The sequence below is a fragment of the Eubalaena glacialis genome, chromosome X (assembly GCF_028564815.1).
Source record: "Eubalaena glacialis isolate mEubGla1 chromosome X, mEubGla1.1.hap2.+ XY, whole genome shotgun sequence".
Classification (NCBI taxonomy): domain Eukaryota; kingdom Metazoa; phylum Chordata; class Mammalia; order Artiodactyla; family Balaenidae; genus Eubalaena; species Eubalaena glacialis.
This window is the reverse complement of record NC_083736.1, coordinates 113359507-113387378: the sequence shown is the minus strand read 5'-3', so window position 1 is coordinate 113387378 and position 27872 is coordinate 113359507. Positions and strand designations below refer to the sequence as shown.

General features: G+C 41.5%; 1 protein-coding gene across 3 annotated transcripts in view; it reads left to right on the top strand.

Moving 5' to 3' along the window:
- TENM1 (teneurin transmembrane protein 1) overlaps nt 1-27872 on the top strand; it is a 563665-nt gene that overhangs the window by 498972 nt on the left and 36821 nt on the right. For all 3 annotated transcript variants that reach the window (XM_061179128.1, XM_061179127.1, XM_061179126.1), the window contains 2 exons: nt 25171-25537; nt 26969-27479. In XM_061179128.1, coding sequence (XP_061035111.1) covers nt 25171-25537; nt 26969-27479 — 878 coding nt within the window. The remainder of the gene's footprint in view (nt 1-25170; nt 25538-26968; nt 27480-27872) is intronic.

Sequence of the window (27872 nt, the reverse complement as noted above, 5' to 3'; positions counted from 1 at the left end):
CCTATGACCAGTTTTCAAGAAAAATGAAATAGAACAAAAAAAAATCAGAGTGCATCATGTGTGGTAAGGGTAAATAAGTATTGTTTCATGAAACTTTTATTTCAATTGTATATCCTGAATAATGGTCTAAAATATAATTCTTACTGAGGGTCACAGTCAAAACAAGCTTGAAAGCCACTACACTCACCTATATTTCCCCTAACTTATCCACAAAGGTATCATGAGAAACCTTACCAAGTTGGTAACTCTGTTTAAAAGAAAATAAGAATCCCTTGACATAATTTGTTTCCAGCCATAGTACCTATAAACACCATTTCCTCATCTAAGAACTAAAAAACAACTGTTTAATAACCCATTCCAAGACCTTTCCTAAATCAACATCAGGTTCCCTCCTTACAGTTTGTGGGGCGCATCTTCGGATTCTTCTTGAGGTCAGGCCTATGTTTAACCACCTCTAATCGTCCAACACATCTTCTACTGCCCAGTATTTCTCAGTAATTGTAAAAATTGGTTCTAAAAACTCGTTTGCAATTCTCTCTAAGAGGTAATTCTTTCTGTTCAGGAAACTTGAACTCAGTTTAAAGAAGTTTGGTGCTATTTTACAGTCCCTTCACCCATCTTGGACTTTAGTAACTTTGACTCAATGTTCTTTGTGGTCATTCTGTTTAACAAAGGAAACAAAACTTTCCTCTCTCTCATCCATCTGCATTATACCACCTGCCCCAAGCCGGGGACCTTTGCCTTCCTTGATAGTCTTCAGGTCTCTACGTGCCTGAAGAAAAGCTATTTTCTATTGTTCTTTAAATTTTTTGCAAGTCTCAGATACCCTAACCACAACTGGATAGAAGGAGAAATATAAGCCTCCTCTTTGAAATCTACATGTCAATTCAATTTTATACAAGTGGATTCAGCATTTCCTGTTGTTTTGAAAAACTACATATAATAACATTCATGCATGAAAAGTTACAGCAATCCAGGGAGAACAAAGAAAAGAAACAGTAGTTTTAGTACAGAAAAGGCACCTTCTTTTCCCCTTTTTAAACTCTTGCCTAATGTGCCTCATCATCTCTTCTTCTCTCCCCTGCCAACCTTTTCATTTCTACAGAATGTCCTCCATCACCCTGAGTGATATGGATGATACTGAAACTCAAGTTCTTCAGGGGTTACTTGCCTTTCTTTGTGCACTTCCATCACTCTCCCATGTGCACACTAAAAGAGAACAGAATTAGATCTTTGGAATGAAGGCCATTACAAGTGAAATTCCCTGCAGGGACAGACTTCTGAATTTTGTGAAGCTCTGTAGGGAATCAAGAAAATATGAATTATAATAAGTTTGCTTGAATAAAGGGGTTTCCCGGGGAGAAAAAAAAAGAAAAAGAAAGTTTATTTTAAAAGTTCTTGGCACCAGAGATGAAAATCTCACCACCTCCACCCCCTCCACCACACCCTTCCAATGCCTCAGTGACTATGGAACCTATCTCACTGTCACAGCAAAGAAACGGTCTGTGGCCACACTCCAGATAATTCAGACCAAGGGATGTGCGGTGGAAGGAAGGAGTGACTTGCCGGTAAATGGCAAGACAGGGAAGATGTAAGCAAGTTATCTGAAATATCTGTAAACACCTCTATCAGGAGCCAGCAATGGCAGTGGGCAGCAGGGACAGCTAAGTGGGAGTAAAAGAGAGGTGACAAAAAGGATAAGAGAAGTTGAGGGAGTGGAGAATGGCTCAGAGAGCAGATTAATGAGGCCCAGGGAGTAGTAAAATGAAACCCAAAAAGTTATTTGACAGCCCTTGTGCCAACCATTTACTTCATCCTATTTGGCTGGTTAGTTTAAACAACTAAATCAACCACTTTTTTTTTTTGGCCTCGCCTTGCGGCACGTGGGATCTTAGCTCCCCAACCAGGGATCGAACCCACACGCCCTGCAGTGGAAGTGCAGAGTCTTAATCACTGGACTACCAGGGAAGTCCCTGAATCAACCACTTCTATAGTGACCACCAAATAATGAATTGGATGGTATTAAAACATATCAGGAGAAAGAAAATCTGGTACATACAGCCAATGGAATATTATATAGCCTTTAAAAAGAAGGAAACCTTGTCACATCCTACAACATGGATGAAACTTGAGGAAATGCAAAGTGAGATAGACCAGTCACAAAAAGACATATACTGTATGAGTCCACTCATATGCAGTATCTAAAGTAGTCAAAATCATAGAAACAGAAAGTAGCAAGGTAGATACCAAGGGGAATGGAGAGAGGGAATTAATGTTTAATGGGTATAGAGTGTCATTACTGCAAGATGAAAAAGCTCTAGAGATCTGTTGCCCAACAATGTGAATATACTTAACACAACTGAACTGCACACTTAAACAAGGTTAAGATGGTAAAAATGTTATGCGTGGCTTTTTTTTTTTTTACAATAATAATGATAAACTCATACCGACCAAACCTCCAATGGATTTTCTCACTTTCTTTCCCTATTCTCATGCCTGGACAGCATTAGTAGTGCAGCAGTCTTGCTGCTCGGCAGTTGGTTGTTGCAGCAGTCCAGATATAAGCATCCTAAGTCAGGAATGTTCTGCTCTATTCATCTGAGCCACGTGCACTCTGTCAACCCACATCAGTCACAGCCAGTCCCTCCCGCGGATCCAAAGGCTCATGAACGTAAAAATGGGGGAGGGGGAAGTGCTACTCTCTAAGGTAAAGAGGAAATTTAGTCTACACCAACCGTGGCAGGAAGGCGCTGCTAACTTAGCCACGCTCTTCTCAAAGAGCTCAAAATATCGATAACCTTAAATGTGAAAGTACTTAAATTAGAGAGTGATGACAATTGACTAAAAATGAGCAAAATTCCTGTCAGACACGTTTATAAGCCTGGAACAATTATTCACTTCTTCAGGAGTACTAAGGCATATTTTAGTTCTCTGGACAATTTCCTAATCACCAACTTCCCTTTGACTAAGGTAGCATGTCTAGTAGAAAGAACATAGCCAGTCCTGGGTGTGAGTCCAGATTCTGCCATTTATTAGCAGTGCAACCTCAGGCAAGTTACTTAAAGTCTCTGTGTCTGAGCTTCCTCAACAATAGAAAGTGGGATAAAAGCCCGTACTGTCTCCTAAGGCTATTGTGATAAACAAGAAAACAAATATGAAAGACCTTTGTTTTCTGAAAAGCACCTGCAACTGTAAATTGTTGGTGTTAATCAGAAGTGAAGAGAGAGGTCATATGGCATTACATGTAACCTTGGCTTTTGTTTTCCTTTGCCCCACCAGTTAGGTGAGTGGCATGTGGAAAGAAGGTTTCACAAACCTTCAACTATATAGCAATCAAATTATACTGTCACACAGCATGAGATGGCAGTTAATGTTGTTCAGACTCTGATTTGACAACAGCACCAAGAACCATAAAGAAAGTTGACTTTAGGAGTCCCTAGTGACTCTCCACATTACTCACCTGTAAAGGAGTGATCCATTAGCGTTTATGGCTGAAAATTACAAAATAGCACTAAATAAACAATGCTTCTAGTTGCCATATCTAGATTTGAGGAAAAGAACATCTATTTTTGAATCATTTATTCTATTCTCCTCTGAAATATGGCAATATATTTTTTTTCAATATTTTATTCTATTTTAAAAATTTTTTAACATCTTTATTGGAGTATAATTCCTTTACAATGGCGTGTTAGTTTCTGCTTTGTAACAAAGTGAATCATCTATACATATACATATATCCCCATATATCCACTCTCTTGCGTCTCCCTCCCATCCTCCCTATCCAAACCCTCTAGGTGGTCACAAACCACCTAGCTAGTCTCCCTGTGCTATGTGGCTACTTCCCACTAGCTATCTATTTTACATTTGGTAGTATATATATGTCCATGCCACTCTCTCACTTCGTCCCAGCTTACCCTTCCCCCTCCCAGTGTCCTCAAGTCCATTCTCCATGTCTGCATCTTTATTCCTGTCCTGCCCCTACGTTCATCAGAACCATTTTTTTTTTTTAGATTCCATATATATGTGTTAGCATACGGTATTTATTTTTCTCTTTCTGACTTACTTCACTCTGTATGAGAGACTCTAGGTCCATCCATCTCACTACAAATAACTCAATTTTGTTCCTTTTTATGGCTGAGTAATATTCCATTCTATATATGTGCCACATCTTCTTTATCCATTCATCTGTCGATGGACACTTAGGTTGCTTCCATGTCCTGGCTATTGTAAATAGAGCTGCAGTGAACATTGTGGCACATGACTCTTTTTGAATTATGGCTTTCTCAGGGTATATGCCCAGTAGTGGGATTGCTGGGTCATATGGCAGTTCTATTTTTACTTTTTTAAGGAACCTCCATACTGTTCTCCATAGTGGCTGTATCAATTTACATTCCCACCAACAGTGCAAGAGGGTTCCCTTTTCTCCACACCATCTCCAGCATTGATTGTTTGTAGATTTTTTGATGATGGCCATTCTGACTGGTGTGAGGTGACACCTCATTGTAGTTTTGATTTGCATTTCTCTAATGGCTAATGACGTTAAGCGTCCTTTCATGTGTTTGTTGGCAATCTGTATATCTTCTTTGGAGAAATGTCTATTTAGGTCTTCTGCCCATTTTTGGATTGGGTTGTTTGTTTTTTTCATATTGAGCTGCATGAGCTGCTTGTAAATTTTAGAGATTAATCCTTTGTCAGTTGCTTCATTGGCAAATATTTTCTCCCATTCTGAGGGTTGTCTTTTCGTCTTGTTTATGGTTTCCTTTGCTGTGCAAAAGCTTTTAAGTTTCATTAGGTCCCATTTGTTTATTTTTGTTTTTATTTCCATTTCTCTAGGAGCTGGGTCAAAAATGATCTTGCTGTGATTTATGTCATAGAGGGTTCTGCCTATGTTTTCCTCTAAGAGTTTGATAGTGTCTGGCCTTACATTTAGGTCTTTAATCCATTTTGAGTTTATTTTTGTGTATGGTGTTAAGGAGTGTTCTAATTTCATTCTTTTACATGTAGCTGTCCAGTTTTCCCAGCACCACTTTTTGAAGAGGCTGTCTTTTCTCCATTGTATAGTCTTGCCTCCTTTCTCAAAAAGAAGGTGACCATATGTGCGTGGGTTTATCTCTGGGCTTTCTCTCCTGTTCCATTGATCTCTATTTCTGTTTTTGTGCCAGTACCATACTGTCTTGATTACTGTAGCTTTGTAGTATAGTCTGAAGTCAGGGAGCCTGATTCCTCCAGCTCTGTTTTTCTTTCTCAAAATTGCATTGGCTATTCGGGGTCTTTTGTGTTTCCATACAAATTGTGAAATTTTTTGTTCTAGTTCTGTGAAAAATGCCAGTGGTAGTTTGATAGGGATTGCACTGAATCTGTAGATTGCTTTGGGTAGTAGAGTCATTTTCACAATGTTGATTCTTCCAATCCAAGAACATGGTATATCTCTCCATATGTTTCTATCATCTTTGATTTCTTTCATCAGTGTCTTACAGTTTTCTGCATACAGGTCTTTTGTCTCCTTAGGTAAGTTTATTCTCCATTTTTCATCATTAGTGTATAGGAATGCAAGAGATGTCTGTGCATTAATTTTGTATCCTGCTACTTTACCAAATTCACTGATTAGCTCTAGTAGTTTTCTGGTAGCATCTTTAGGATTCTCTATGTATAGTATCATGTCATCTGCAAACAGTGACAGCTTTACTTCTTCTTTTCCGATTTGGATTCCTTTTATTTCTTTTTCTTCTCTGATTGCTGTGGCTAAAACTTCTAAAACTATGCTGAATAATAGTGGTGAGAGTGGACAACCTTCTCTTGTTCCTGATCTTAGAGGAAATGGTTTCAGTTTTTCACCATTGAGGACGATGTTGGCTGTGGCTTTGTCATATATGGCCTTTATTATGTTGAGGTAAGTTCCCTCTGTGCCTGCTTTCTGGAGGGTTTTTATCATAATTGGTTGTTGAATTTTGTCAAAAGCTTTTTCTGCATCTATTAAGATGATCATATGGTTTTTCTCCTTCAATTTGTTAATATGGCGTATCAACATTGATTCATTTGCGTATACTGAAGAATCCTTGCATTCCTGGGATAAACCCCACTTGATCATGCTGTATGATCCTTTTAATGTGCTGTTGCATTCTGTTTGCTAGTATTTTGTTGAGTATTTTTGTATCTATGTTCATCAGTGATATTGGCCTGTAGTTGTCTTTCTTTGTGACATCTTTGTCTGGTTTTGGTATCAGGGTGATGGTGGCCTCATAGAATGAGTTTGGGAGTGTTCCTCCCTCTGATACATTTTGGAAGAGTTTGAGAAGGATAGGTGTTAGCTCTTCTCTAAATGTTTGATAGAATTCGCGTGTGAAGCCATCTGGTCCTGGGCTTTTGTGTGTTGGAAGATTTTTAATCACAGTCTCAATTTCAGTGCTTGTGATTGGTCTGTTTATATTTTCTATTTCTTCCTGGTTCAGTCTCCGAAGGTTGTGCTTTTCTAAGAATTTGTCCATTTCTTCCAGGTTGTCCATTTTATTGGCATATAGTTGCTTATAATAATCTCTCATGATCCTTTGTATTTCTGCAATGTCAGTTGTTACTTCTCCTTTTTCATTTCTAATTCTATTGATCTGAGTCTTCTCCCTTTTTTTCTTGATGAGTCTGGCTAATGGTTTATCACTTTTGTTTATCTTCTCAAAGAACCAGCTTTAGTTTTATTGATCTTTGCTATTGTTTCCTTCATTTCTTTTTCATTTATTTCTGATCTGATCTTTATGATTTCTCTCCTTCTGCTAACTTTGGCGTTTTTTTGTTCTTCTTTCTCTAATTGCTTTAGGTGTAAGGTTAGGTTGTTTATTTGAGATGTTTCTTGTTTCTTGAGGTAGGATTGTATTACTATAAACTCTCCTCTTAGAACTGCTTTTGCTGCATACCATAGGTTGTAGGTTGTTGTGTTTTCATTGTCATTTGTTTCTAGGTATTTTTTGATTTCCTCTTTGATTTCATCAGTGATCTCTTGGTTATTAAGTAGTGTATTGTTTAGCCTCCATGTGTTTGTATTTTTCACAGATTTTTTTCCTGCAATTGATATCTAGTCTCATAGCATTGTGGATGGAAAAGATACTTGATATGATTTCAATTTTCTTAAATTTACCAAGGCTTGATTTGTGACCCAAGATATGATCTATCCCGGAGAATGTTCCATGAGCACTTGAGAAGAAAGTGTATTCTGTTGTTTTTGGATGGAATGTCCTATAAATATCAGTTAAGTCCATCTTGTTTAATGTATCATTTAAAGCTTGTGTTTCCTTATTTATTTTCATTTTGGATGATCTGTCCATTGGTGAAAGTGGGGTGTTAATGTCCCCTACTATGGTTGTGTTACTGTCGATTTCCCCTTTTATGGCTGTTAGTATTTGCCTTATGTATTGAGGTGCTCCTATGTTGGGTGCATAAATATTTACAATTGTTATACCTTCTTCTTGGATTGATCCCTTGATCATTATGTAGTGTCCTTCTTTGTCTCTTGTAATAGTCTTTATGTTAAAGTCTATTTTGTCTGATAGGAGAATTGCGACTCCAGCTTTCTTTTGATTTCCATTTGCATGGAATATCTTTTTCCATGCCCTCACTTTCAGTTTGTATGTGTCCCTAGGTCTGAAGTGGGTCTCTTGTAGACAGCATATGTACAGGTCTTGTTTTTGTATCCATTTGGCCAGTCTCTGTCTTTTGGTGGGAGCATTTAATCCATTTACATTTAAGGTAGTTATCTATATGTATGTTCCTATTACCATTTTCTTAATTGTTTTGGGTTTGTTATTGTAGGTCTTTTCCTTCTCTTCTGTTTCCTGCCTAAAGAAGTTCTTTTAGCATTTGTTGTAAAGCTGGTTTGGTGGTGCTGAATTGTCTTAGTTTTTGCTTGTCTGTAAAGGTTTTAATTTCTCCATCTAATCTGAATGAGATCCTTGCTGGGTAGAGTAATCTTGGTTGTAGGTTTTTCCCTTTCATCACTTTAAATATGTCCTTCCACTCCCTTCTGGCTTGCAGAGTTTCTGCTGAAAGATCAGCTGTTAACCTTGTGGGGATTCCCTTGTATGTTATTTGTTGTTTTTCCCTTCCTGCTTTTGATATTTTTTCTTTGTATTTAATTTTTGATAGCTTGATTAATATGTGTCTTGGCGTGTTTCTCCTTGGATTTATCCTGTATGGGGCTCCCTGTGCTTCCAGGACTTGATTGACTATTTCCTTTCCCATATTAGGGAAGTTTTCAACTATAATCTCTTCAAATATTTTCTCAGTCCCTTTCTTTTTCACTTTTTCTCCTGGGACCCCTATAATTCGAATGTTGGTGCATTTAATGCTGTCCCAGAGGTCTCTGAGACTGTCCTCAGTTCTTTTCATTCTTTTTTCTTTATTCTGCTCTGCAGTAGTTATTTCCACTATTTTATCTTCCAGGTCACTTATCCGTTCTTCTGCCTCTGTTATTCTGCCATTGATTCCTTCTAGAGAATTTTTAATTTCATTTATTGAGTTGTTCATCACTGTTTGTTTGCTTTTTAGTTCTTCTGGGCCCTTGTTAAATGTTTCTTGTATTGTCTCCATTCTATTTCCAAGATTTTGGATCATCTTTACTATCATTACTCTGAATTCTTTTTCAGGTAGACTGCCTATTTCCTCTTCATTTGTTTGGTCTGGTGGGTTTTTACCTTGCTTCTTCATCTGCTGTGTGTTCCTCTGTCTTCTCATTTTGCTTAACTTACTGTGTTTGGGGTCTCCTTTTCGCAGGCTACAGGTTCGTAGTTCCCATTGTTTTGGGTATCTGCCCCCAGTGGCTAAGATTGGTTCAGTGGGTTGTGTAGGCTTCCTGGTGGAGGGAACTGGTGCCTGTGTTCTGGTGGATGAGGCTGGATCTTGTCTTTCTGGTGGGCAGGACCGTGTCCAGTGGTGTGTTTTGGGGTGTCTGTGACCTTATGATTTTAGGCAGCCTCTCTGCTAATGGGTGGGGTTGTGTTCCTGTCTTGCTAGTTGTTTGGCATCGGGTGTCCAGCACTGTAGCTTGCTGGTCGTTGAGTGGAGCTGGTTCTTGGCGTTGAGGTGGAGATCTGTGGGAGGGCTTTCGCCATTTGATATTGCATGGAGCCAGGAGGTCTCTGGTGGACCAATGTCCTGATCTTGGCTCTCCCACCTCAGAGGCACCGGGCTGACACCCGGCTGGAGCATGAAGACCCTGTCAGCCACACGGCCAGGTACGTGGGGAGTTTCTTGCCTTTTGGGAAGTCTGAGCTCTTCTGCCAGCCTTCAGTAGGTGTTCTGTAGGAATTGTTCCACATGTAGATGTATTTCTGATGTATTTGTGGGGAGGAAAGTGATCTCTACGTCTTACTCCTCCACCTCTTGAAGGTCTCTCCCTCTGGCAATATATTTTTTAAAAATTGAATCATTTTTGTCTACTTCTTGGCCCAAAAGAGGTTTCTCTGTCATTTCCAATTCAGCACTACGCTTGGAAAACAGACACTAGAATTTTAGAGCCGGCTAATTATTCCTCCTTATGAAGGCTAATTCAATAAATGACCCAATTGTTGATTGTCATCGCTTTTTTTAATGTGAAAGGGCTTGGAAAAGTATGAACTGCTTTACAAATATAAGGAATGATGTAAGATGTTAATTGGCATCTTCAGGAAATATTTTCTGTTGATTCATCATACACTTGCTAAAATGGAAGGACACAAGAACAAAATACGTCTGCAAGGTGTTTATTCTGATTTTGTAATATCTGTGATTGTCAGTCTCTATTTTAAATGCATTCCTGGATAATGTTATTTATTGCTCATTCAGTCCAGACCTACTCTCCTTGGTCTGTCAAATGCAGGAAAACACCTTCTGGAACTGCAAAGGAGAGCCAAACTTTTCTCTAATCCTTTAATAGAGGGTGCAGGAGACAAAAATCAGGCCTTTAGGGTAGATTCTCCTTCGTAATAATATTAATATAAAAAGTCAGTAAAGTTGAATGGTTGGGAAAACAGACCACCTGGATTTGAATCCCAGCTCCACCACTTGCTAAAAGTGTGCCTCTGGGGAAAATTCCTTATCTGTAAATGGGGATGACAGTGATACTTTTCTCTATAGGGAAGTTGTGAGGATTAAATGAGATAATACTGATATATAAAAAATCACTTAGCAAAGTACCTGGCTCATAAATGCTCAATAAATTAGGAGGAGGAGGAGCAGCAGCAGCACCAGTAGTAGTATTTGACCTTCCATTCACAGAACGGAAAATTGAGTGATAATTTACAGAACCAAGATATAAAAGGACCAAGAAGTTTGGATTTGCTATAGAAATTGTGTAATCTTCCCTTCCGTCCTTTGTACATAGGGGTACCTTTTGCAGAGAGGCATGCATAAACCTGTATATGAGTTTGATGGGCTGTATCAAGCATATGCTCCAGAGACTGGTCTTAATCTACTGTGACCTTCACAGAATGTTTCATGTGCCTAATGCTGATGTGACGCTCTATCTAGATCGCTTAAAGCGTGTTCACTGTAGTCATTGAATGGTGCCCCGAATCCTTCATTTTCTTTCTACTTTCAAGAAGTGACACGCGGACTATGGAGCTAGGGTTGGAATGTAGTGTGAGTTTCATACGTCTGTGAATTTGAGATGTATAGATTTTAGATCATCTTCCATCACTTTGAAATCAAGAGGTAAAGAGCAGCTCATTCAGTGGGTGGCCATCCTAGGTGGGTCAATTTCACAAAAAAATTAAATATGAAAGTAGATAAGTAAGACGACAGGGTTTTTCTAGGTCAATACGAAGAATATGACTCTCCCAAGACAAAATAGAGGCTCCCAGCTAAGTGGAAAATCAAAAGGAAAGAAGTTATGAGGCTAATATATTCATAATAAGAAAGAGAGCAGTGTCCTAGAATTTTTGAAGCAAGTTTAGTCTATGAGTTGCTTTGTCTTTTTCTTTTTTTTAATCAAGATATTCAGGTTCCAAGATATTCAGGTTCCAACAAAATTATAAACTGGGAGAAGCATTACAATAAAACTACCCACAGAGTTTCTTTCTTTCTTTTTTTTTTGGCTGCGTTGGGTCTTCGTTGCTGCGCGCGGGCTTTCTCTAGTTCTGGCTAGCGGGGGCTACTCTTCGTTGTGGTGCGTGGGCTTCTCATTGCAGTGGCTTCTCTTGTTGCGGAGCACAGGCTCTTGGCGCATGGGCTGCAGTAGTTGTGGCACATGGGCTCAGTAGCTGTGGCTCACAAGCTCTAGAGTGTAAGCGCAGTAGTTGTGGCGCACGGGCTTAGCTGCTCTGCGGCATGTGGGATCTTTCCGGACCAGGACTCGAACCCATGTCCCCTGCATTGGCAGGCGAATTCTTAACCACTGTGCCACCAGGGAAGTCCCAGAGTTTCTTTAAGTATCAATCATTTCCCTTCTCCAAATTCATTCAAACTCTTTTTCTTTTAACTGCACTTTTTAGGCCTACATCTCTTAGGTAAAATCACAATCAGGGTAGAATAACCTATTACCCGAGATATTTGCATTGCTCCCTCCAAAGTGAACGCTCGGTTGTGTATATAAGAAGTGGAGAACAGCAGGCCAACATCTTCAACTCCAGCACATCCAAATTCTGCTGAAATGTCTGCACACAAGCAAATAGCCAGAGTTGTCAGGGGCCTTAAAATAAAAGTCAAGTACCGTGCTCAATGCTATATCGAAAACATAATTTATCACATAAATAAAACTCCCTCAGCAGTTTCCTCTGTCCACACAAAGGACAATGGCATGTTAGCTCTTATTAAAACTATTAAGCACTAGAGGAAAAGCATCTTCAAAGATCAGGGAGAGTCACAAGATGCAAAGCTTGCAAACTACTTTTGAACCACTCAGTCTTGCACACATTTTGACTGGCAGGCTCCATAACCTGAAATAAACCTGGAACTCTCTAAGATGCAAAGGTATCTGGTTGGCAAATTCAGTGGTTAGCATCTACGGCTTATATGGCCAACGTCCTGGGCTAAGTCCCAATGTGAGCCAATTGACCTAACTATCTTTCAGACTTTATCTTTAAATATAGCCTTACTCTCTATTAACTGTGGGAGGGGGAAGTGCATGAATCAGTGCCAACCCATATTTATTAAATGGAAACACAATTCAAAGAGAAAGTTCTGTTGGCTGTCATCAGGAGTGTCATCTTTTCATGCAGAAGTTAGTATATTTGTAAAAATTGAACACGGGAACATATGAAAGGCTTACCAAGAGGCTACACCTGCTGAGAGGTGTTTATCTTGAGATACCTAAGAAAAACAGGTGTTCACTTGGTCCACCTCAGAATACACGCCCCATTCCAAATCAAGGGGAAAAGGATTCTGAAGGAGCAATCCTAATTTCTGACAAGGAGACTAGCAAGAGAGAATATAACAGACATTTAGTAGTAAATGCCCATTGTATTATTATTTAATAAGTAAATTCTAAGCACACAGGAACTATTGTCATGGGCCCACCTTATGAATCATTCAGTACGAGATAGTCTTTGCTGGTTCTGGCTCACTTTTACTAGTTTTCTATTACCACTGCCCCGCAGTGGGTATTGCTCTTCCTTTGTCGTTGTATATGGGTTGATGCTGTGAATCTCAGTTAAGATCCAGTCAGAAAAACAGAAATTAGTTATTTTAAGAGAGAGAGATTTAATATAGGGAATGGGCTGCACAGGTGTTAGAGGGTTGCAAGAAAAGAGATAATATCTGCAGGAGGCAGCCACCACCTCTAGGGCTGGGGAAACAAAAGAAAGGGGTTGGACTTGTCAGAACCTAGAGAGGTGGAGGATTCGATCCATCGAAGTGGGACCTACTCCTCTGAGAAGAGGATGCCAGTCAGCCTGCTTCCGGTCCCTGAGAGGGAGCATGATGAGACCAATTCTCCGATTACGGAGAGGAGCTGGAAAGTGCAGCCAACCACTGCCACCAGGATGAAGGGCTACTGTTACAGCAACACTGACTGGAACAGAAAGCAGGCGGGAAGGAGTGAGTGCCTTCTCCCTCCTCTAGCCTTCCAGAATCGCTTTATTTCCCAGATTGTCAGGATCGATCAAAAATCCAGCTGGTAAAAAAAGAAATGTAGTTTGCAGAGTCCCAAGCCCAGTATCACAAAGCAGTGTCTTTATTTTTTTTTTTTTGAATTTTATTTTATTTATTTTTATACAGCAGGTTCTTATTAGTTATCTATTTTATACATATTAGTGTATATATGTCAATCCCAATCTCCCAATTCATCCCACCCGCACCCCCCGCCACCACTTTCCCCCCTTTGGGTCCATACGTTTGTTTCTCTACATCTGTGTCTCTATTTCTGCCCTGCAAACCGGTTCATCCAAAGCAGTGTCTTTAAAGGGGTGAGTCTGGAGCTGGGAGACAATAGCTCACTAACTAACACACTGTGCAATGAGGTGTTGGATTTCCATGTCATTGTTGCTGCCGGAGTCACTCAGATATGCTTACGGTTTGGAAGAAATGTTAATTAGAGTGGACTGTTTGCCACAGAGGATTTCATCATTACTGAATCCATAAGAAGCTGTTATGGGGAGACCTCAACCAGAGCTGCTTAGTTTGTTTGCTAGAGTGATTCTGACTCCCCTCTTGTTGAAGCTCGGGTACTCAATATGCATCACCATGTTTTGCTTTTGTTCAGGCTCAAGTCCGTAGCCTGCCTGCTTCCTTAAATGATTCTGTACACATGGTAAGTGGTCAGGTGGCCAGTCTCCAGAGTTCTGGAAGCATGAAGCCTGAGCTGGGCCATCTGTTGAGGATGTGCTGTTTCGTATTACCCACAGGGAAGTGGTGGGCAAAACCCGGAAGTGCACTGGAGGCCTAATGAAAATAAGACCAGTTAAATCTTCCCTCTAAATGTGCATTAGGCCATCTGTTCTTATTAGTGTCCTTATCATTTGGAAACATTACAGAGTTAAGATGAGACACAATCTGTGGTAGAATTCTAGTCTAACTTGAAATAAACTTTTGAGTAGAGCAATCATGACTTGTGACATTTCTCTTCCCATTTAGAACCCTGCCCACTTCTAAACATCTCCATGGTGAAATTTTTTAATAGTTCCTTCCTGAAATATTATACCGGAAAACAGGGTTAGCAGTAGCTACAGAAATGAAAACATAATCTCAGAGTGGCTGATCAATGAAATCAGAACATTTCATAAAAGCAGTGCAGTCATACTTCTGGCCTGTAAATTGCTTTAGGTGCCAAAGGGAATTGGAAGCTTGGTCTATCCTGTCGAGCCAATACTATAATATTAACAACCTGCAACAGACAAGTTTCTGCAACTGCTCAACAGGAAGAAACGCTACCAAATGATTCCGGGGCCTTCTTCAAAGTCCCTGGCTCCTACGCAGGCAAAGCCTTGGTTCTCGACAAGAGCCCCACCCGCTACTGCATGAAGACCCACAGTGGTCTTCTCTTTACTCCAAATTCTCTCAGAATGCATGGTCTCATCACCTGGTCTCACGTTGGATTTCATGTTACCTTGGACTGTTCTCTGGTCGTCTCCCCTTCTGTATGTGTATCTCCCACAGTGCTGGCTATACCCTGGGAATTTAAGAAATACATGTAAAATTAAATTGAAATAGAGACACAAAAGAAAAAGCAAAAAAACAGTAAAACTTTCATGTTCCTCTCCCCACCCGCAGAAGTGCTGAAAGTGTTAAGTTCTTTGACTGTAATGATAAAACCCAAGATACAGAGAGATACAAATAGTAAATCGACAAGTAGCATCATGTACAATATGTTCTTACAATAACAATCAAATTTACAAACAAATTAGCTGTGGAGTCTGAAGGACATTCTGTAGTTTTCACACTGGGCCTTCATCTCCTGCTGATAGATGACTTTGACTGTAAATTGAAAACTGGAAGTGGTTAAACATTCTGTGTATTCACAAGTGCCATTCCCAAAATTGAGGCTTCAGAGAGGAGATGCAAGAAAGGGTGACGGAAACTCAGGGCAATTATGCCTGTTATGAAGATGAGGTAGTGGAAGTTACACAGCAGACTCATACAGAGTGTGTACGTGCTGATTGCTCTGAGGGAGACTCTGAGAACAAACTTTTATAGCACCCATCAGGCCTTGGGTCTCTAGAGGAAGGAAAGATTTTCAGCCACTCGGTCAGTGTGCTTTTGGACAGAGCTTATGGCCCCAGGAACCATCTTGGAAGGGATACGTGCTTTTTTCTTAATGAGCTTGAATGAAACTCTTATGTAACAGAGTGGTTTCATTCACTGTTTCTTTCCTATTCTCAAGCTTTTTGGTGTCAGGACCCCTTTACACTCCTAAAAATTGTTGGAGACTTCAAAGAGCTTTTCTCTATGTGGGTTTTATCTATTTACCTTATTAGAAAGTAAAACTGTGAATTTTTTTAAACACAAAGCTATAGTAGCCTCAGGCACCCTCTGGAAAACTCCTCTATATACTCATAAGAAAATACAAAAGGCAAATAGTATTAAGAATAGTTTTGACCTCACAGACCTCCTTGAAAGAGTCTCAGGGATCCCTGAAGTCTGCAGACCAAAATGGAAATACCATATTTCCTCAGTTCTAAGACACCATGTATTCTAAAACATAGCATCAATTTGATAACTTTAGGTAGTGAGGAGAGGTGCTCCATTAAATGTATGTGTTGATTATAAGACAAAACCTCACTTCAGAAAATTTAAAATATGGAAAGGGTAGGAAATACACTTCTTAAGATTGAGGAAATATGGCAACTCCCACTAGCCTCAGTGGGTCTCTGGAAACCCAGATTTACTGACTGAAACATGTTGATGAAAATTAGTTTTTCTTAGAGCTAATTTGTGTTTTACAATTTTTAAAATGCGTTTATGGACTAAAGATGTTACAGTCAGTGAGGCACTAATGTTTTCATTCAATAAACACTTGCCAACTGTAATACCAGATACTGGAAATACAAAAATGAATGAGACCTCATTCCTGCCCTTGAGGACTCACAGACCTAATAGAAGACAAAGGAAGGCAAACAAATATTTATAGTATAATGGAGAAGCGTTGGATCTGAATGAGTCATGGACCTGGAAGAACAGCTTGAAGTACCCAATGATGGAGCCCTGGGTATTCAGGAATGCTTGAGGTTAATCACTAACTTTAAGCAATTAGTCATCCTCATAACAAAGGGCTACCCTAGTGGACTTTGGCACATGTGTCAGTCTCTTTGGGACATTAATTTATGTCAATTTAATTTAATTTTGCAAACACTGGTGATCTATCCAGAGATGTAAACCTAGAAATTTGTTAGACTGGATTGACCATATTGGTATAGTCAGTAGCGCCAGTCAAAAACAAAGCCTAACAGAACATTTTCTTGGTTGTGATTGGATTCAGCTGAGAATAATAGAGCCCCTTCCCCCCGCCACACACACACACACACAAACACACACACACACACACACACACACACACAACAGTGACATAAGCAAGATAGCAGCCAGACTAGTATAGTCCAGGACGGGATGGCAGTTCCATGAGGTCGTCTGGGACCCAGGCTCCTATAATTCTGCCCTGCCCACCTGGCACAGAACTTCCATTTTCATGGCCACCTCATGGTCTAAGACATCTGCTAAAATTCCCGCCACTTATATCCATATTGCATACTGAAAGAAAGGGCAAAAAGAGGCTCCTTCCAGTAGGGTCAGCTCTCCTTAATCAGCATCAATTTAAAAGTGTGGATAGTTCCACACCTCCTCTTACATCTTATTGCCTTGAACTTTATCACGTGGCTACAGATAACTGCAAATCAGGCTGGAATGTCTTCGATTCTAGATAGCAGTGTGCCCAAATTTTAAGATTAGTGCACTAAAGGAGGAGGAAAGAGTGAAAGAATGATAGGGTAGGTCTAGAACTAGTAGTCTCTGCCGCAGGCATCTTAGTAACCACAAATTCAATATTTTGTTTTGACCCTGATACTGTCTGAGCTTCTTCAAATTTCTAAAAGCCATCTGGAAAAAGTTTGGTTTGGGGCACTTGGAAAGCACAATGATACTTTTCAGAGTGATGGCTCCTATTGAGCTTCCTTTTAAAAAGTGTAAATTATTGCAAGATGAAACATACCAGCTCTGCTTTGGGGGGTTTTTGTTTGTTTGTTTTGCTTTGCTTTGTTTCCTCAACTTCCAAAATGTTTTTGAAACATTGGGGTAGGTGTGATTTAATCTATAGGCTCTGCAGCAAAATGATTCTAAAGATCAGTCCAATTGTAACTCTTGATTAGATTGATCCTGGCTATTCATCTGCAATGAATAATGTGACTTACGTGTCAGTTATTCTGATTGGGCAGCCATGGACACAGACCAGGCTGACACGTTTGACCAAAGGTTGAGGGGTTCCTCAAACTCTCCAGCCGTTATTCAGAGAAACACAAGAATGTGGATCTGAGATAATGGGAAATAATTTGCCGGTTGACGAGTCCGTGTAGTCTTAGTGTATTTCATCTTCTAATACTTTCCACTTTTTAAAAGCAAGATCAATAAGGGTCATCGCTCTCAAAGGTGTCATTGTGCTTTCCAGCTGCAGAAAACCAAACTTTCTCCAGATGGTTTTTTCCCTCTTTTATAAATTTGAAGAAGCTCAGACAGTATCAGTGTCAAGAAACGAGAAGGCCATTTGAAAACTGACAAAAAGTGATGCTAACAATCTGGAGTTGTCAGCTTTTAGAAGCATGGGGAAGTCTAACATGGAGTTGGCAGAACACCTGGCAGAGAGCATTGCGTCCCGTCACTGCATCTTCCCCCAGGTTGGCGTACTACAGAAGCGATAATCATACGCTTCCTGGAAATTCCTGCTGAAGAGGCCTCAGAGATCAAAAGCAAACAGTCACTTTTCAAATGAGCCACAAGGCTGGAAATGTACTAAAGGAGGGAGATGAGAAGTGTCCTGTTTAGGATAGGGAGACAGGGCCGTTTGGGAAACAGCTGGTTTCTTCAGCACAGTTGAACTTGGGGAAAAGAAGTTATTAGCACTTGGTAGCACTGGCAAAATATAGTAACAGTCATGATGTGTTTCTGAGGCTTTTCCATGAAAAGTAATTTCTTAAAATGGATGGAATGGAACAGAAGTAGTCTACTGCTCTGTGTCACTAGCAACACCCTGTATCTATTAGAAAATGAAGGAAATGAAGTCAGCCAAAGGTTGTCAATTACATAAGGGCAGGGCCTAGCCTGTCTTGGTTAGAGCTGGCTCCTTAGTGCCTAGCATAATGCCTAAAATGGGATAAAGAGCCATTTATTGGCAGAAGAAAGGAAAAGAAAGTAGCATGTTCTACACTTGGAACGGCACCAAGAGTACTGTTACAAATAACAGTGGGGAATCCAAGTAATAAGCTGAAATATTAGCCATGAAATTGGCTGACAAATGTATGTGAAATAATATATCCCAATATAAGCCAAATGTTTCTTGGAGGACACATAGCTTAAAAGGATTCTCAAGCAATGGAATAAATGAACAAGGAGGGAATGGCTGGTGACAGAGAAGCAAGGGAAACCTTGAAAGAGCATGACGATGTGACTGCACTTAAGAGTTCATGAGAGGGACTTCCCTGGCGGTCCAGTGGTTAGGACTCTGCACTTCCATTTCAGGGGGCACAGGTTCAATCCCTGGTTGGGGAACTAAGATCCCACAAGCCATGAGGCACAGCCAAAAAAAAAAACAATCAAATAAAGGTGCATGAGATAGCCAAGGAATAGAACATTTCCATAGTCAGACAGGAATGAGAAGAAATACAGGCATGTTCCATAATAAAAAGTAGCCTTTACAGAGCTCTTTCTGTGTACCAGGCACTGTGCTAAGTGCTTTATGTAGATTTTTTTTTGTATAATTCCTATAATAAATTTTTGAGAAGGTATTACTACTATACCCAATTTCTAGATAAGGAAACTGAGGCTCAGAGATGTTAACGGATTTGCTCCAAGGTCACAGAGTTAGCAAATAACAAAATTTTGAACCCAGGAAGTCTTAACTCTGAAGCCTGAGCTCCTAACCACTTCCTTCTACTACATCTGAGCCTTTTTCTACGGAGAGAGTATATAGCTTCCATCAGATTCTCGAAGGGCTTTGTAAATCCAAAAAAGCATGAGAAACAGTGTAGCAGACTCTAAGCCCATGAAGGCAGGGACTATGTCTGTCTGAATCAGCACTCAGATATTTGCGAGAGGGGTGGAGGGACAGCTATATTAATGTGTGAATGTACTGGTGAAGATCTGGCCTCCAAATTGATTCTCCTGCATCAGTCTGGTGTCCCTCCAGCCTGCTCCCCAAACTGCAGCCTAAGTGATCTTTCTAAAGCCCTAGTCTGACCATGTCAACCCCCAACTTTAAAGATCTTCATTGACTCCTCAACACCCTCAGTTCAAGTCTAAAGTCCTTAGCCTACACAGCCCTTCATGGCTTAATGCAGTGGTTCTCAACAAGGGACAGTTTTCCCCTTAGGGGACATTTGGTAATGTCTGGAGACATTTTTGGTTGTCACAACTCAAGGGAAGGTGCTACTTGCATTTAGTGAATAAAGGCCAGAGACGCTGCTAAATATCTTGTACTGCACAGGACAGGCCCCACAACAAAGAATCATCTGGTCCCAAATGACAATAGTGCCTCAGTGGAGAGACTTAAAATTAGTCCCCGGCAAACACTGAAACTTCATTTACCACCACTACCTACCCTACTTATGCTCCAGCAATCCCAGACTGCGGTGAGCTCCACACTCCCATATGGTTTCGTGCTTCTGTGCTTTTGTTCATTCTTTTCCCTCTGCTGAGATCACTCTTCCCACCTTGCTTTTTCTCAGTACCTTTGCTTCATCCTTCAAGATTAAGTTTACATTTCTCTTCTAGGAGTATTGCCCCAAACTTCCTCCTCTGTGTTCCCATGTCACCCTGGGCACGTGTCTATCGTGTCACTTAACCACATGATATTGAAATGACCTGTTTCTGTATCTGCCTTCTGTCACTTGACCGTGAGCTCATAAAGGGCAGGGACCTTTTTTATTTACCTTTATAATAGTGCCTGAGACAGAGTAGGCACCACAAAGCATTGAACTGAAAGATAACAAATGACAGAGAGAAAGACAAATCACTCAACTCCTAATGAGCTTTGACCTTCTCAGCAACAACAACAACAAAAAAGGTTGAAATCAACCTTTAGGTTGAATCTAACCAGGTAAAGGGGAGGCCAGACTTGGTGAGGAGAGCGTGAAGAAACATGTCCACTCTTCTAGGTGAGGAATCACACGGCATAGAGGCGAAGAGCAGACATCTGAAAATGGGGATATTGATAGTTTCTTTCTCAAGTGATTGCTCTAAGCATATAAAGTAATAATCCATGTAAAGAGCCTGATACGTAGGAAGCACTCAATAAACAGTAGTTACTTTTATTAAAGGCTCAGATGAGTGGGCCTGTAATTTTACAGATGTTATTGATTAGGACCAGTTCAAAGGAAGGGGCAGCACCTATTTATATTTAAAAAGTAGGTCAATTTAAAGAAAAATATTAAGTCAATAATAGTGCAAGTGGTGGACAGCTAAGGCAAAATTCATGAAGCTGTTATGTGAACAACTGAAGTCTGGGAAACGGAGCTGAAAAGGAACTATATTGAATGGTAACTGGACTAGGTTCCTTCTAGCGCTAAAGGTTTATGACTTTGAGACCATTTTTCATGTTAATACCATTGGCTATCCCATACTTTGTCCAGGCACTGGGCTCAGTACCTTGCCTCCTTATCACAATTAATCCACGCAATATCTCTGAAAAGTAGATAGACTATCATTAGCTTCTTTTCCTTATTGCAGATGAAGAAATCAGAGACTCATAGAAGATACCTCATTTGCCTAGGGTTACACACTAGTATGGGAAGGAAGCAGCCTTGAAACTCTTAGGGAGAGCCTCAGTTTACAAATTATGGTCTGTGTCTACAGTGTGGGATAACTGAGGAATTTTCTAGTTTAGTCTAATCGAGGGCTTATATTTAGATTTTGCTGTTAACACATGGATTTTCCCCGATAGGATTCTATTGCTTTATAAACTACTACTTAGGTCAAAATTAGCTGGCTCTTTAAACCAACCATGGGACTGGCTGACCTGAGAGCCAAGTGCCTTCAAGGCAGATTTTCAGTTAGCAGAGGAAGACATGGTGCTGTCAAGGCTTGACATCCAGACCAAGAGCCCCTTTCTGCTCTGGGTTATTTCTCAGGGAAGGTTGTTGGGAGACGGGCACCTTCTACCAGCTGGCGGCTACACCAGTGACCTTTAATGCTAGTTTAGCTTAAATACATTTTGACATTTCAAGCAAATTAATGTATTTTTACAAGGTGGGGCAACGACCAGAAATTAGGCCAAATGGTTTGCCTGCAGGCCGGGCTACTGTGCGAAGATTCCAGAGCCTCACTGCTGTTCCTTCAGCTCTTTCCGCTCCCACCACCCCCAGAAGAAATGTTTATTTCTCTCCACCCGGACAAATGCCAGCAGCCCTCAGGGCTTAACCTTAGCCCCACCTCAGTAGTCTATAATTCTGGAGTCTCTCTGCAACTAACAGATGCTAATTCTGACAGCCAGAATGAGCGCAAAGACTCCAATCCGCATGCTACGTTGTGTGTTATGGAAATGCCTCGGTATAAAGCACCAGTTCCTTGAAAAATTACGCGGAAAAGGGCGCATCTAACATGAGAAGCAGATAGAAGGAACTAACAACCTACGAGAGGTGAAAAGGTCCAGTTTCTGAAAAGATAGACCCTAGACTACTAAGTAGCCACACACCTTTCATCTGAGGAGTTTTCAGAGACAAATCAAATGGGAATTAAAGGGATTCTGTGTAGCTCGTCCAGAAAGTGTCTCAGAAGCACAGAGGCCACTTTAGTCACACGAAACTGCCAGAGGGTGACTTATTTGATGGAACAGAAAACAAACAGACACAATAGCTGGTGTATTTTTGAGGCAATTTTAAACCTAATAAACATGACACCAATAGTGTTGACTTAAATCAGCTTGGGCGAGTCGGAGAATTTAATAGCTCATCTTCCAACTGCCAGCCTTTATCTCAGAGGCGGCCTTGACCGCAGAGAACTGAGTCCAAAACATGGCCTTCTCTGACTTCTGCCAGGTGTGTGCCATCCCCAGCCTCTGCCCCGGCCTCAGCTCTCAGAGTGGGGATAATTAGAACGTCATTTCTGCCAACTTTGTTTTTTCTGGGTCACTGACTTCAGACTTGATCAAAATACGAGTGTTGGACTGAAATCCATTCGTTTCCTCTTCCCCAGCCAGCCCCAGCTTATTTCCTGGGAGACTGAGCTCCATAGGCCCAGCGCACACAGACAGCTTCTGTACCAGCCCGATGGTGTGTATAGAGGTCCAGAGTGAGGGCTGTGGGGGGGTCCACAGCGCAGGCACTCCATCTCCCTGCTCTCCCTCTCCGTGGCAGGGCGCTGACATGCAAGGGCCTCAGACAGACGTGCTGAGGAACACATCACAGCAAACTGCTCTGGGAGCTGTTAAGGCTGGTGTTTAATGTTTATCCAATGGCCTCAGTCTGAAAGGCTCTGTAGAACATGCATAACAGAAGCTCAGCTTTATACTCCATTAGCATTCAAATTCCTAGCTGTCCAGAGGCATATGGTACTGACCAGAGAAGGCCAGCCTATGTCAAGGCTGAGGGCATGTAGAGACAGGAGGACAGGTTGAAGCTGCTGCGTGTCTGGGAGAGACACTCAGAGACAGGGGGCAAAGAGCCCCAAGTGGTACAAGAGGGGAGGTCAAAGACAACCTTTGTCTTCTTTATAACATCACCAGTTGCCCTCCATTAAGAGACAGAATTAGAGAGAAGGGCTTTATCTCAGACTGGCCTTTGTCCACTTCATTACTGAGTGGAAGGCCTCTTCCAACCTGGAAATAGTGGGCCTCAGAATGCGATGATAGCGTGTATCTTGTTTTCAGACTTTTGGATTCAAGGAGAAAAACAAAGCTTTCCTCGGGCTTTCACTCAAGGCAAAAAGAATTGCAGCTACATTACTGTTACTATCTTGGCCAGGAATGGGGCAGACTCTTCTGCCTTTGCCTAGCCATAAGAGAAGAGAAATAAAGTACAGAATAAGTGAGTGGTGGAGTCGAGAGTGCACGTAACATAGTTCTCTGAGAAGTGCCCGGTGATGAATAGCAGCTGTCGAGGAAATGTCAGGGTAGGCATTGGGCTGACTCCTGTGTCGAGAAAGGAACTAGAGTAGATCCGTGTTTGCTTGGCCTGTGTGTCCCAGTGCCCAGCACAGCACTGGGCACCAGCACGCCAGACACACACACACACACACACACACACACACACACACCCCAGTCCTTTTGCTTCTAACTCCTTAATGTGTCTCAAATCCATCTACTTCTCTCCATCCCCACTGTCGCCAACCTAATTCAGGCCACCATCATCCCTCACCTGGACCACTGCAGGAGCCTCTTAACTAGCGGCCTGTTTCCCATCTCACCTCCTCCTCCAATATGATCTCAACAGCAGACAGTGTGATCCCTCTAGAACCCAAATATGATTATGTCACATCCCTACTTAAAGCCATCAGAATAAAACTGGACATGTACATCTCCCCATTACCTGGTGTATTAGTCTGCTGGGGCTAGCACAACGAAACACCACAGACCAGGTGGCTTTAACAAGAGAAAGTGATACTCTCATAGTTCTGGAGGCGGGAAGTTCAAGATCAAGGTGTCGGCAGGTTTGGCTTCTCCTGAGATCTCTCTCCTTGGCTTGCAGACGCCCATCCTCTTACTGTGTCCTCACATGGGCTTTTCTCTGTGCATACACATTCCTGGTATTTCCTTCTTCTTATAAGGACATGAGAGCCCCACCCTTATGACCTCATTTAACCTTTATTACCTCTTTCAAGGCCTCATCTCCAAATACAGTCACATTAGAGATTAGACTTCAGCATATGAATTTAGGGGGGCACAATTCAGTCCGTAACACTTAGCCACTGTCTACCTCCTGATTCTCACCGATCACCTCTCCCATCACTCAGCCTGTATTAGCCTTACTGAATTGTTTGTAGTATCTGGATGGGCCGTACTGTCTCTAGTCTCTGAACCTTCACCCATGCTGCTCCCTCTCCCTGGATTGCCCTCAACTCTGCTGCCTGCCATTTCCACCCCATTCCTCTCCTACTGGTCACTGCAGACCCTATTTAGGTACCACCTTCTCTGGAAATACCCTGCCTCCTGACTCCTAGTCTGGGTAAAGAGCTCTCACATCCTCTCTGCTGCCTCCTTCTCATGACATGGAGAATAATTGCCTGATGGCTCTCCAAGGGTTCTTGTAGACCATGAGGCATTTGAAGACAGAAGCTGTGTCATTTTGGGGGTCTTCTGAATGCCCAAAGCCTAGCACAAGGCTTAGCACAGAGAAGGTGCTCAGCAAACATCCAATGAAAGAACAAACCAACCTGTTTCTTTGCTGAGGAAAGGAGGATATGGAGTGAACCAGGTCAAGCCACATGAGCAGTGCATTACAACTTAGGATTCCAAATCCCCAGCTGATGAACTGTACCTGAGTATTCCACAAGACAGATGCTAGGTCTGTGCCAATGAAAGGTCCTGTCCCAAAAGGTTGCTGATAGAGTAAAATCGGGTTTCTCTAGCACTCTGTTGTCCAGATGCCTCTATGACTTTGCTGTTCCATGCATCTACAGAGCAGTGAGAGAGATTTGCATCTCATAGTGCCACAGAAGCCCTAGAGCGGTGGTCCTCAAACTTTATTGTGCTTCAGAATCACGTGGAGGACTTGTTAAAACATGGCTGGCTGGGCTCCAACTCCAGAGTTTCTGATTCAATAAGTCTAGGTTGGGGCCTGAGAATTTGCATTTCTAACTGGTTCTCAGGTGATGCTCTTGCTGCTGGTCCAGAGACCACACTCTGAGAAGGATCCTTCTGGAATTATAGCAGAAAATAATTCACATTATGTTGGAAATGGCATAAATGGTAAATGTGTATACCAGAGCACTTAATCAACTGTCCTTCCGAACTTTGCCGGATAACAGCAACATTGCTGAAATTCATGAGATGGGGAACCAATAAACCAATTTTTCTTTCAAGGTAAAACGGCCCCGGAAAGATATTGTAACCTAATGGTGTGTGTTCTGTTCTTTTCGCAGGTGCGATTAGAGTGGCCAACAGACCTTGCAGTCAATCCCTTGGACAATTCATTGTATGTCTTGGATAACAACATTGTGCTTCAAATTTCTGAGAACAGGCGAGTGCGGATCATTGCAGGGCGCCCCATTCACTGCCAGGTGCCAGGCATCGATCATTTCTTGGTCAGCAAGGTAGCAATTCACTCCACTCTGGAGTCGGCAAGGGCCATCAGCGTCTCCCACAGCGGGCTGCTCTTCATAGCTGAAACAGACGAGAGGAAAGTAAACCGCATTCAGCAAGTTACCACCAATGGCGAGATCTCCATCATGGCTGGTGCCCCCACTGACTGTGACTGCAAAATTGATCCCAACTGTGACTGTTTTTCAGGTATGACCTTTTTAGCAATTCAGCAGCTCCCCCTCTCTGTTTTCAAAAGAAAAACGTGCGTCAGAAAAGTCAAAAAAAGAACAAAAGTATTACTTGTAAACATTGGTGTGAGGCAGTGGAGAAAGCAATGGATTGGGGGCCAGACAGCTTAGTATCTGGTCCTTGTTCTGCAACTGACTCACTGAGTGACCCTAGGAAAGCCATAAAACCCCTTCATGACTCACTTCATCTGCTAAGTAGAGAGACCACGTGTCTCAGGTATATCACCTTGCTGTTTTGAAGATAAACTAGTATAATAAAAGTTTTGGTACTCTAAGAAGTTAAGACCACTCTACAAATGTAAGATCATGATATTATTTGTACTTTGGAGAAAGGGAAGCTAGGTAAAACCTACATTTACTGATTTAGCTAAGGAAAAAATTACTTCCAATAAGTGACTGGTTTCCAGATTAACAATGTGAGCTATTTGAAACCCAAAGGGACTATCAGCAGGCTGCTTTCGGGATACAAGGGCAAAATTAAACCTCACAATGAGGGTTCTCGGGACATCAGTCTGCTACTTACATTGTTTTTTTTTTAATCCAAAATTTTCTCCATAACCAATAGTGCCCTTTACTTCCAATTGAAATAGGGGGGAAAAAAGAGCCTTTTCTCCAAAACACGGAGTGGATATTCCAGACAGTAAACAGTCCTGTAAATGTCAATAGATGCATTTATTGCTGGTACGTGGACATCCCTCCATGCTGCTTGCAGCCCTATTAAACTGCTCATCCACGCCCAAATGGTTCTTTTAACCTTTGCCTTTCCTTGGGACAGAGGAATCAAGAGTGAGCAACTGGGTCAGTATGACTTTTGATTGATATTTCCAATGTTTTCCTAGACAACTAGTTTTATAGTTATTTTGCTAATTGATATCTTTCTTTCAAGGCAAAACTGGAATGTTTATTCCAGTTATCAAATTTGATGTTCTGAATCATTGTCGCACTTGCAGACTTAGTGTACTTTGACAATGTGACAATGAAGGTTAACAGAAGAAAGGTGTCTGGGCACAGTAGGACTGGAAAGCCCTGAGATAGATACTATGAGCATGGACAAGTGTTAAGTCTCTGGATTTCCAGCCAGATTTGGGGTGGCTGTCATCATTTGCTGTTTTTGTATCCTTCAATGCAATAGATACAGAAGAGCAGGATTGACGATTTCACAAAATTGGTGTTAACTGAGAGGATTGCATCTCACTGTTCATCTTCAGTGGCACTGACTCAAGAACTGTGAATAATGGGTTTCAAATATCCAGCTGGGGCATGTGGAGAATGTTGGTTCACTGATTGTTCCCTTTAAAATGATTCTTGATGCACAGTGATTTCTGTATACGGTATGTTTGTATAAATGCTTGTGACCACAACTATTAACATCAGGGTCTTTCTCCCACAGGTGATGGTGGCTATGCCAAAGATGCAAAGATGAAAGCCCCTTCCTCCTTAGCAGTGTCACCTGATGGTACCCTCTACGTGGCAGACCTTGGGAATGTTCGAATTCGTACCATTAGCAGGAACCAAGCCCACTTGAATGACATGAACCTTTATGAGATTGCATCACCTGCTGATCAGGAACTGTACCAGTTCACTGTCAATGGAACCCACCTGCACACCTTGAACTTGATAACAAGGGACTATGTGTATAATTTCACCTACAATGCCGAAGGTGACTTGGGTGCGATTACCAGCAGCAACGGCAATTCTGTGCACATTCGCCGAGATGCAAGCGGGATGCCCCTTTGGCTTGTGGTGCCTGGCGGGCAGGTGTACTGGCTGACCATAAGCAGCAATGGAGTCCTGAAAAGAGTGTCAGCCCAAGGCTACAATCTGGCCTTGATGACCTATCCAGGAAACACGGGGCTTCTGGCTACCAAAAGTAACGAAAATGGATGGACAACCGTTTATGAGTAAGTTTCTAATTCTCAACATGGGCTTTGTTAGGTTTGTATTTGCAGTTGTATTACAGTGGGAAAATGACTTAGTAATTGCTGAGTGTTGCATGCTATTTTCTCCTAACAGCCACCATAAAAAAATAAGTCAAGGAGAAAATTTTACCCAACTCCTAGGCTTCGAACCCATTTCTCCAGAGCACTTTTGCAGAGCATAATAATAAAAACATAGGCTGAATGAAGAATCAAGCGTGGCGCTGCATGAGACAAGAATGAGGCGGAAGCCCATGTGCTCGAGAAATTTACAGCATAGCTGGGAAAACAAGGGAAAATTTCATTTAAATGACAAAACTAGAAAATAGTTCTAAAGTAGCAAAGAAGCAGTGTAGTTTAACTAGTATTTATTGACCC